Source organism: Anabrus simplex, chromosome 2 (assembly GCF_040414725.1).
Source record: "Anabrus simplex isolate iqAnaSimp1 chromosome 2, ASM4041472v1, whole genome shotgun sequence".
NCBI classification, from domain to species: Eukaryota; Metazoa; Arthropoda; class Insecta; order Orthoptera; family Tettigoniidae; genus Anabrus; species Anabrus simplex.
In genome coordinates this window covers 269,567,862-269,580,089 of record NC_090266.1, presented here as the reverse complement: position 1 = coordinate 269,580,089, position 12,228 = coordinate 269,567,862, and the positions used below count along the sequence as shown (strand labels likewise).

The window sequence follows — 12,228 nt, the reverse complement described above, 5'->3', positions numbered from 1 at the left end:
CTCCTGGATGTAAGTATATTATAGCGTTCTATTCTAGCCAGACGCCGCTATCGAGATCGCCAAGCATTCATAGTCAGCCACTGAGCTGCTTACAGTGGCGGTAATGCCTTCCATGAGGCATTCCCGATACACGCGTGACACTGTCAGTCTAGGAATGTTAAATGGCCGTACAACTTCGCTAGTGGAACGTCCCATTTTTCTGATCCCCACTGTCACACCCCAATCAAATGTCGATAATCCACGTCGCCTTGCCATGACCAGCACAGACGGTGTTTATATTCAATCTTGAAATGTCAGATCACAAATAATGTAGGTCTGGACACTTCCAAGACGTTACGGTACGGTGGCACTCCCGACTGTTACCGTTACATACTGTTTCAGATACGTCAGTTTACTACTCCTGTTTATAAAGATCAGTCGCTAACCAGGATATTGTCGAAGGAGGGCACATGCATTTTTGAGATGTCGTAGTTAATTTTGGTAGTAAATTTAAACAGATCTCAAACCATATACCTGTCTGAAGATATGTAACTACAAGTTACTACTTTTAGGGTATTGGGCGGCTGAACCTGCGGTAACTAGAAGTGGTTCTCCAGAGTCCATACAGTCGAGTGTGGATGCTGTGACCATAAGCAGTCCTATTCAAACTGGTATCGAGGTTGCAGCTGAGTGCTTAGAGTCCACAAGACGAATGGCTTCGGCTATTCCCTCCATATCTGGTGAGTAAAGACACTCATCCCGTTTCCTGCATGTTTTGTATCAAACAGGCGATAACCTGCTGTTGATGCCCATCGAAGAATTCGGGAAGTTTTAATGATGTTGAAGGTGCCAAAAAGTTATTTACGTTCAGCATTATCTTCAGCCGGAAATATTGGAATATATGTGCATTACATCCCTTAGTTGCTTGCATCTTGTGATGGTATATACAGCGGGGAATTTATAACATTTGGGCCCGTAGCGTAGCTCAGTTTTAGGCCTACCCATTATTATGGTTGTATTCTTATTGATAATACGTTTTTTTTATAAGTATACTTCACTCTAATTTTGTAGATAAATTGATGTGTACTAATAGTAATTGTAAACTTTAAAATATAGGCACATGTCATTTAACCATCAGACATAGAGCTTGAATAAAACAATCATTTTGATGTGCGAGGAAACTCACCTAAAACTCTCTTTCTCTGGGCTTTCTGGAAGCAAACTGGTGAATGAGAGACTCAAGTCATTTCTTTGCAGGACAACATTATTCGCTGTGGAGGATGCCAAACCAGATAGTCCACTGTCTGGTACTGAAATTCTGAGGGCAGTTTTATTATTTTCTTAAACACTGAATGACCGTTCCTCATCGGCATTTGATGGGAGAATATTTACAAAAAAATTTCTGAGCGATGTCAATATTTGGGAAAAGTACTGTTGAATGTTTATCACGAATATATTTTAGTCACCAGTAGCATTTACTTTATCATCATAATCACCACCATACCGAACAGGTTAGCTTACAGCTTTGCCACACACCCAGCTATGGCTGTTAGCTGTATACCCGGGAGCAGGTGGGTTCGAATTCCTCGGTGACCGTATCAAAATGATTTTCCATAGTTTCCCATTTCATCTACGGGCAAATATCGGGATGGTACTGCACCCTTCTACTCGTCGGTAGCACGAACACTCTACACTCAGGGTCTTCAAAAGGTTCTTCCTATTATTATTTATCGTTGAGTAAATTGACCGCCTCAGCTAGCTATGGTGCTCGAATAGTGACTGAACATGTTTAACCGGGCGAGTTGGCCGTGCGGTTAGGGTCGCGCAGCTGTGAGCTTGCATCCCGGAGATAGTGAGTTCGAAGCCCATTGTCGGCAGCCCTGAAGATGCTTTTCCGTGGGTTCCCATTTTCACACCAGGCAAATGTACCTTAATTAAGGTCGCGGCCGCTTCCTTCCAACTCCTAGGCCTCTCCTTTCCCATCTTCGCCATAAGACCTATCTGTGTGGGTGCGACGTAAAGCAAATAGGGAAAAAAGAATCAACATGTTTATTTACATCCACGTACTGATTAACGACGAAGAATGATAACAACGGATCGCGTTAGGTATCCTTTTGGCGACCGAAATGTCAGATTGAAAATTTGGTTCATTAAACCAATTAAATTGGCTTTGTATATTATCCAATCTCAAATTCATGTTTATTCCAATAATGTCCCACATAATTGCATATAATTTGATATTGGTTTTAAGATTATTTAAATCAATAATGTTGGCGATGTCTTATAAATGACAATGAACGCAATTTCTTTACAAAGGTGAAAAATGAGAGTATCCTCCTAATTCAATACAATAAATATTCCGTCATTAGACGGAGTAAACAAATTCAAACATGTTTCGGCTCGTTTGAGCCATCTTCAGTGAAAAATGAGGGGAGTTTGAAATAATTTACATATTATAAGTTGAAAAAATGCTAAAAAACATAATGAAGGGGCAAATGAAAAAACAAACAAAAGAGAGCCTAGACGGAAACAAAATTAGCACAAATATACAATATTTACACCAATATGCGGAGCAAAAAACAACTCACTGCGAAAAAAAAATTCAGTGAAAAGGTGTTAATTTAAAATAATAATTGAAACTAAAACTGTGTTAACCTAAGAAAACAAAGGAATGGAACAAATGATGCAGATGGAAATGAACAATAGTAGCACATGGTGAGGTTGTGGCCCTCATAGTTTACAAAATATTGTTTAGAAACAATAACAAAACAGGTTGAAAATTACTGTCGAAAATCATGGACAAAAGTGACTATGTTAATAAAGCACACACGTTTTTTGCAGAAAACAACCTCATAACCTCGAGTAAAAAAGATCCAACTAATAAAATACAAAGAGACCTAAAAAACCATCATCAAGATTGTTTCATTTCTGTTTAATGACCTTGAAAAATCCAAAATGATTATCATGAATCCGAAGCTTCCCACAGCCAAAGCGCTACCCAAGATCCATAAAGCAGACGTCCCCATAAAACCCATTATCAATTTCAGAAACAGTCCCACCTATGATAAGGTAAGCTAAATCAGAACAAGATTATGTTACAAATTAGGCCAAACATTTTTAGCACTGCTTCCCAGGTTGAGAATTACATTTTTCTTTGTTCTGTTCACATAGCGAACTACTATAACCACAAACCGTGCACGACATTTAATTATGTACACTGAATTAGTCGTCGGTAAAAAAGAAAAACAAAAGTAATGGCGTATGACTTTTAGTGCTGGGAGTGTCCGAGGATATGTTCGGTTCGCTAGATGCAGTTCTTTTGATTTGACGTTGTAGGCGACCTGCGCGTCGTGATGAGGGTAAGATGATGGAGAGGACACATAATCCCAGACCCTGTGCCAGCGGAATTAACCGATGATAGTTAACATTCCCGAACCTGTCGGGAATCGAACCCCTGTGACTAATGGCCAGCGCGCTAATCATTTAGCCATGGAACGGGAGTCGTCGGTAAATACAGCCGATATAAATCCTTACGTAGAACAATCCCAACGTCTGCGTGGAAGGTTTATACATAATAATGAATTAGTACATTTCTATGACGAAAGTTAAAAAAAACATGCATACATTATGTCACACACAAAGGTAATATCTAAAACCAACTCAAGAACTCGTCGTTGGAAACTAATTCACCGTAATGTATAGTTTGGAATGCCGTTAATAGAGATATTCCTCCTCAAGAGAAAACATAGATGGGTCATAAATAATGCAAGAGATATTTAAGGCCAATACCCTATGAATGCTGGGGGGGGGGGGGGAATGTACAATCAGGTAATTCTGTTCTGAATACTACAATAACACAAGTTATTTTTTACTTGCCAGTAAATCTACCGACACGAGGCTGATGTACTTTAGCACCTTCAAATACCACCGGGCTGAGCCAGAATCGAACCTGCCTAGTTGGGGTCAGAAGGCCAGCGCTTCAACCGCCACTCAACCCTGTAATTATATTTGTTTTACAGTTACCTTATATATTAACACACTTCTTGGGGATCATGAAGTTCAGTCCCTGGATTTTCGAGAAATAGAAATGACAGAGCAGCATCTTCCTAAGTTGCTTTTGAAAAATTTACTGCGGGAAACTGGTAGTTTTTTTACAACACGAAATATGGTGATGCGTTTACGTTTTATCGTACAACGTGCCCATATATAGAGATGTGTTTCCATGTCTGGGAGAAGTTACCAGCCAAGTTATCTCAGTGCGTTACGGCACTGCCTGTTACGGCTATTTCGGGAGACGGCTGCGTTCGAATCCCCGTCGGCCACCCTCGACAATTTTCATTTCCAGCCACACGCCAGGATGGTACCTTTCGCATGGCCACGACCACATCCTTCCCATTCCTAGCCCTTAAAATTACACCCACAGACAACACCCTCACACAGTAATACATGTAGCAGCTCACTCCCGTGGGGTGTACCGGGAAAAGGAGCTACACATCTGGCTAGCCGAACATGTCCTCAGACCTCCCTGTACTAAAAGTTTTGCGCTAAAAAATAAAATTTGGAAACGTTCAAGGTAATCATAAGAAGTGGTAGCATTTATTCAGATACTTTGAAGTTTCGTGAGATCATGTTACAAAATCAAACCATATTCCAGTATATACAGCATGGTGTATACACCAAATTAACAGAGTAGATCTTGAAGAGAGGATAACAATGCCGTAATTTTCAGGTCTCATGCTTGCCCCGTTACGCTGACTTGGGAGAAAGGAGACGAGCTGCTCGAATAAACGGTATGTTCCAAGCTGTCAGTGGAGAGATGGCGTTGAATGACATTGGTAGACGAATACGTTTGAATGGTGGTTTCAAAAGTAGGAAAGATCACAATATGAAGATGAAGTTGGAAATCAAGAGGACAAATTGAGGCAAATATTCGTTTATAAGAAATTGAGTATGCCTTTGCTGGCGAGATGTAGTGTTTACAGCGCACTATATCTTCTGGTACGGGGTATAATAAATTTGTTACTTTCATTGACCTGTCTCAGTCCCATTCTTGGCTTTGACAAAAATGAAAGTGACCGAGGCATGAGCGATGCTAGTAATGCCATTCCTTATGCAGCCAGTTCCTGTTATGAATGATGTGAAAATATCGCTCGTAGGGTCGGTTGGTGCATGCATTTCAGTGGGCTTGGCAGACTGCTATGTAATAGCAACTTCTGGCTTGGTGAGGAAAGCAACGGGAAACGACATCACTCCTCATTTCCTAGTACGCCTCTTCATTGACGCCTAGGATATCTATTATGGCTGTTGGCGGAGCTGTGTAGGATCAAACCAGCCTTCGGGCTGAATACCCAACATACATACACAAGAAACTGAGTTAGGGATTGGAATAGTTTACCAAGTGACATGTTGGATTAATTTTGAATTCTCTTAAATAATTTAAGAAAGACTAGGTAAACAACCGATAGGCACTCTGTCACTTCGGCGATTCCCTAAATACAGATCAGCGGTGACTGACGGACTGACTGATTGACAGATTGGTCGCATGCCGGACTATATCAGCGAGGTCGCATCCGGCACGGTCTTTTCTGTCACGTAGTAGGGAGTAGGGAGGTAAAGGATAATATTCGTGAACAGATAACGGACACTACTGCACTGACAGGATATAGAACCAGGCCTCAGTCCCATAGTTCTGTCAGTTAGGCCCTTCGTCCACCGGTACAACGCAACGCAACCCAACCCAACCCAACCCAACCCAACCCAACCCAACTTAAATCCAACTTGTTTAGGACAGTAGTATGAAAGTTGCATTGCACGTTCTGCGTCCACTGACGCAACTTTCCTGTGACGGTCAAATCAAAAGTTTGCCAGTCTGCTCCAGAATGGAATGTTGACGTTATGTTCTTCAAAAGGCTTGCAGGAATTTTGACTTCCTCCTTTCATTCCTGAAAATCAATCACGTTCTGTTTCTGCGTTAACCCGAAACTTGAAGATCATGAATCGTATTAAATTTATAAATAAAGTATGGTCGGAAAGTGCATTATCTGTAACTTGTGTTATGTTTATCGATAGAACCACTAACAACATAGATACGGTATTTGAGAAATAAGTTTCAGGTCTTCCCATAAACTACCATTTCACCGATACGCAAATATCAATCTTTTTGAATTCTGAGCAATGTACAGACAAAACATTTATTATATACGCTAGCTGATGTACCCGTGCTTCGCTACGGAATTCTACATTACATACAGAATTGTAGGTTAGGTAGTGTACACGGTGTGAGCAAGATTATATTAAATTGCATAGCTCTTAACGTTACCCTAGAAACGCGACGGGGAAATCACCAAACGCCTTTTCTCGTATGAAGACTGCGTTAGGGAATTTTCTTTGTAACGGTAGGCCCGCCTGCCTACCATCAGTGACAATCAGGTTGGGGAGTTTTCATTATGATGGCAGACACTCACTTTCAACCTGCCTTTTTACATCCTCATAAAGACTGTCTTAGTGGTTTTCCTAACTGAAATGAACATAGGTCACTAGAATGACGTCATTAGGAATGGCACGATTAAAAGCAATCCTTTCATAACAAATACTCGATCAAACGAAAAATCACACATTTTCTCACTTTTAACGAATAATACTACGCTGCCGATTTAACAGTCCAAAGGCAGACAGCCGTGATCCATGAATACACTTAGTCTTTTTTCGGTGGGGGGAGGGGGTCGAATAGTGGAGAGTTCCAGGGCAAAAACTATGCCCTTTTACTAATCTGTTTCCTAGAAGTACCCGTTGATTCGAAAAAATCTCATTTCACTACACTGGTGACGGAAATATATCTGTCGGACGTGGAGGCAAATTTTTCCTCCAAGCCAGAGGAGAAACCTCCTCTTCACTGCTAATTTGGGATGAAATGCATGTAGAATTGAATAAAAGTGAAGAGGAAGAAGCTTTTCTTAAGAATCGGCCCTTTTCAGGGTTGAATTTTAAGTTATTTAGTGAACTGAGGTGCTATAATTTGGAATAGGCCTAAACTATAATTTTAGACCAGGTCATACTACTACTAAGTGAGTCTCTGCCTTAAGTGTGCACACTGCTCTTTCAGAACAGCGCGTCAGAGTATGGATCGCATACCTGGAATACTATGATGAACCTGTGTGTTACGTACCAGCAGTATCAGAAAATATATGAACCAGAGGAATGGCATGCCAAAGAAGAAAGTTTTCTAACTCCCCAGCAATTTCCCCCCAATATCCAGTCAGGCTGTTATACTCGGTACGCAGCAGTGATCCCATCTATCGGAATTGAGTGGCAGCGTAACAGACAAAGAACATCATAATAAACAATGGTCAATGTAATGTAATGTAATTGTTTATCAATGTTATGCGCTTTCCATATTGTAGACCTTCTTATTCAGTTTTCTTCCGACTCTGAAATGCCACTCTTATCATAGTCGGTACGGTAAAACTAAATAAAACATAAATGATCGGAAATTGTGTTCTCTATAACTTTTGTTTCGTAGTACTTTCCAATAGGACCAGTAGCATAGGTATTTGTTTATAAATATCATTTTAGGCGCCTTCCCCTAAACTACACTTTCATCCAGGGCGAATAAAATTGTTTATAGTTTAGACTGTAGTTTCTTATTCCCCGACTCAACATACCGATTTTCATTAAATTCTGTTTACCCATTTTCTCGTGGCTCGGCGTTGATATGGACTTAGCAACAAAAATACAAATTCATGAATATGTGTTATCATAGCTGGTACGGTAAAAATGTATAAGACAGAAATGATCGGAAATGTAATTCTATAGGCTATAACTTTAGTTATGTAGTATTTAACGATAGGACCACTCATAGAAATATTTGAGAACTAAATTTTAGGCCTTCCCCTAAACTACCATTTCACTCAGCGTGAATGAAATGTTTCATAGCCTAGATTGTAGTGGCTCATCCCCGACTTTACATATCGATTTTCATTAAATTCTCTTGAGCTGTTTTCTCGTGATGCGTGCACATACATACAGACAGAGATTACGGAAAAGTATAAAGTGCATTTCCTTGTTACTGGGGCACGACCGATACAGAAATACCATTCTTTTCAAATTCTGAGCAATTACAGACAAAACTCTTATTTTATACACACCGTATAACAAAAAAAAAAAAAAAACACGCACCGGTAAGGAATTGTCCGTTGGCGATAAAAATCGGTGGATGTGAGGAACAGACATAGAAACATAAACGATCAAAAGTGCAGAACAATCGACTGATTTATTGCAGAGTTAGAGCGTTACAAAGTAAGGACGTCAATAAGGAGTTGGTCCACCCCCTCGACGTAGCATAGACTGATCAAGTTCACGGATGATGTCCTGCGCTCAGGTCCCGCATTGAACTGCGAACATCATAAAAACTGTCTCCACCCTACACGTTACGTTGCAACAATAGACTACAGATAATAGCACAGTCAACTTCTAAGCTCTCAGAAGAACGTTGTACATAATTCGAAGTTTGTATTCTTGTCAAATGAATAAGTTTACTACACTCTCAACAAGTGACGTTAACGAAAAATCACTACAAATGTGAATCTTTAACTGCCAAGTTCATCTCGTACTCGGGTTTTGATATGTTATATGCATTTGTAAAAGTTTGTGTATGTTGAGCCCTAACTCATGTTTATACTACGCTCGGCCTATGTGACATTTAATGAAAAAGTGTCTACAAATTTTGAATCTTTAACTGTCAAGTTCATCTCGAACTTACGCAACATTTGAATGTCTTATATGTATTTAGAAATTAGTGTTTATTGAGTCCTAACTCGTGTTTGTTATAATTTTATTTCACCCTTCATTGACTGTTTTGAAGTGACATATCATGATTATCTACAAATTTGAACCTTTAACTGCCAAGACTATCTCGAACCAAGGTTCAAATGTCATGTGCAATTTTGAGAAGATTGATTCTGTTATGTCCTAACTCGTATTTGAACTACACTCGCACCAGTGACATTCAATGAATAAGTGAACACAAATCTTAAATGTCAAGTTCATCTCGAGCTTACAGTTCAAATGTGTTACATGTATTTCAAAGGATTGCGTTTATCGAGTCCAAACTCGCGCTTGTACAATTTTAGTTCACCCTTCGCATCTGGTTTTGAATTGACGCTTAGTGAATAAGTAACTACAAATTTGAATCCCTAACTGCCAAGTTCATCTCAATATAAACATTTTTTTAAATGTATGTGCATTTTTGAGATGATTGTGTTTATTGAATCCTAACTTATGCTTTATACTACACTCGCTGCAGGCGACATTCAGTGGAAGAGTGTCTGAAAAATTTGAATCTCCAATGCCAAGTTCATCTCGAACTTCCGCGTGGTTTTGTTGTGGTTTATATGTTTTTTAGATGATTGTATTTTTGAGTCCTAACTCATGTTTATACAGTTTTGATTCACCCTTCATGGACCATTTTGATGACTGACAATTTCTGATCTTGTTATTCACTATTTTTTGTCTCTTTTACTCTTATTTAATCATAATGATGTAACATTTTGTGTAATGTACATGTCTGCTTGTATACGCCTATGCCTATTTCTCACATTTTGGCTGAAGATGACGCTAAATTGCGTTGAAACCAGCTCCAAGTAAAAATATGTTGTAAAGAAACATTATAACATTTATTTGTATTGAAAAGGTGGACCCTTTAAGTTACCTATCTTAAACTTCTATACTGTCACAGCCATAAATGAGACTGAGACTTCGGTGGAAGCTACATTGTGTTTTGGCCTGTGCCAAAAGTCGGATACAGAAATTCTTCATCCATAAAAACTCTATAACTTGCAGGACGTAAAACTAATAACATTGTATTCATTCTGTGACACTGCCTATCAAGTCGTCGCTTAAGACACATTTTTCTTTCGTTTTTCTCCGTAACTTTGTTCTCTAAGGCAACAGACGCTACATGTTGGTAACTAATAACTTTTACCAGAAATACGTATGCGTATTGGAATGGTAAGCGTGTTACCAGCACTTTCACTGAGTTCGATAGCTACAGTCGCTTAAGTGTGGCCAATATCCAGTATTCGGGAGATAGTGGGTTCGAACCCCACTGTCGGCAGCCTTGAAGATGGTTTTCCGTGGTTTCCCATTTTCACACCAGGCAAATGCTGGGGCTGTACCTTAATTAAGGCCACGGCCGCTTCCTTCCCACTCGTAGCTCGTTCCAGTCGCGTCGTCGCCATAAGACCTGTCTGTGTCGGTGCGACGTAAAACAACTTGTAAAAGAACAGCACTTTCTGCCGCCTTGTTTCGTCTTAGCCGTCTCGCTGAGTCACGCATCTTCCTTTCTAAATGTCGCACGGATACCGAGACGTTAAAGCTCTAGCTTTCTGAACCCCAAGTTTGCGGTTCGATCCCAGCACATAACGGTCGTATTTAAAGGTACTCATATACACCTTCCTTGTGTCGGCAGATATACCGGCATGTGGAAAAACTCTTGCAGGACATTTGCGGCACAACGGCGTCTCTAAAAACCATAAACATAGTTAATGAGGCGTAAAATCACTAACATTATTAATTACTGCAGGCATGAGGACGATTGTCTAGTTGTACTTCCCTTTAAAACAACAATCTCCACCACCACCATCACCGACTGTAGGTGTATTTTGTTATAAACGTTTGTCGATTTGGACTCTGGAACCCCCTTTTTAAAATTCTAATACTTACACTCATAAATAGTTTGACTGAAACACCAGGTTGTTGGAACTTACACAGATATTCCAGTCCATCTTTTTTGTTTTATTGTCGTTACGTACCATTTTTTGCAATCCTCTTGTTACATTGTCTCGTCCTGTTCTGATTTCTTTCCAGGATCTCGCCCTGAATATCATAGAGACAGCATGAACGCTGTAAAGTTTATGATCACCCATTTTACAGCTTTTCGGTTGTGTCTACACTAAGGCACGAAGAAGCTAACTTTGTTGGCTGGCTGCTTTACGCAGCTTTTTGGCTGATCAATAGAAAGGAAGTAAAGCAGCAATCAGCTGCTGAATACTAGCAAAAGGGACGAACTGGGCGTGCGCAGGTGACGCTCTTGCTGTAGTACATGCACGTGCAGTCTGTGTTGTGCTAGTGGTGCAGTGGGCGCTTAAAACACGTGCCTGACAGTGATCTCAATCAACAAATAATATTCACACCCAACGCTTCGTGCCTTGCCGATTTCTCCCCCCTATGGGAGGAAGATCAATGTGAGCAGTGTGTGTGTGTACGAAAAATATAGAGTGTATATTATGCTTGTGTTTCTGGTAAGCCAATCTATACCTGTATTATATTCTTTCGTACTGACAATTCTATGTGATTTAAAATGTTGCTCACTTATGAAAAACAAGCGGGGATATATGTTTGTGCATCATCTCCCCTTCATTTAAACCCATTTTTTTTATTTCGTGTGGAAGTTCACTGGATACCAATCCTGCCTGATGCAGTAAGCGCCATAACAGAACTAGCGTATAACTTATACGTATCTCAGTGCGACTATGTTTAACTGAGACGTTTGCTACACTGCGGAAACATGCAAGTTACAGTTTGCGTGTGTTTTGAAATCACCTGCACCGTCCACGGTATACTGAAGTAGCCGTGGATGCACAGAACTGCTTAAGTTCGTACAGTTCCGCTAAGTTTAATCAAGACGGGGGAGAATGAAAAAAATGCGAGAAATGATATAGCCTACAATTCATTTTTGTTATCGAAGTCGTATGAACAACAATTTTTATGGTACACTGTGTTTGCTGGAATCTAAAGCCTTCCTTCCTTCCTTCCTTCCTTCCTTCCTTCCTTCCTTCCTTCCTTCCTTCCACTTCACATCGCACCTACAGTTTACGGCATTCGATCTCCCTTGAAGATGTATGGACGTTGGTTTTTGAGGTGAGGTTTTGTTCCATAATTGGTGTTCATTCCTATGCAAGTTAGTCTGCAGGTTTAATAATCAAACGTTCTATATTAAATGATTATTTCAATACTCTTATTATTATTATTATTATTATTATTATTATTATTATTATTATTATTATTATTATTATTATTATTATTATTTATTCGATGGGAATAATAACTTAACTAACCATTGCTTTAATTATTCTGGTTTCACAGGTACAGGAATCTTCTTAATTATATCAACCTATTTTCCCGGCGGCTTTTTAATGTTAGGGTGTGCGATAGCCAAGTGACACCCCCTCTGATTTCACATAATTGAGGCTG

General features: G+C 39.8%; 1 protein-coding gene across 2 annotated transcripts in view; it reads left to right on the top strand.

The window, feature by feature from the left end:
• The window catches only part of LOC136864045 (oxysterol-binding protein-related protein 9), an 830,446-nt gene that overhangs the window by 373,283 nt on the left and 444,935 nt on the right, over positions 1-12,228 (top strand). The window contains exon 7 of one of the 2 annotated variants that reach the window (XM_067140572.2): positions 552-719. The exons of the other annotated variant lie outside the window; for it this stretch is intronic. Within the exon in view, the coding sequence (XP_066996673.1) occupies positions 552-719 (168 nt within the window). The remainder of the gene's footprint in view (positions 1-551; positions 720-12,228) is intronic. 2 annotated transcript variants of the gene reach the window in all.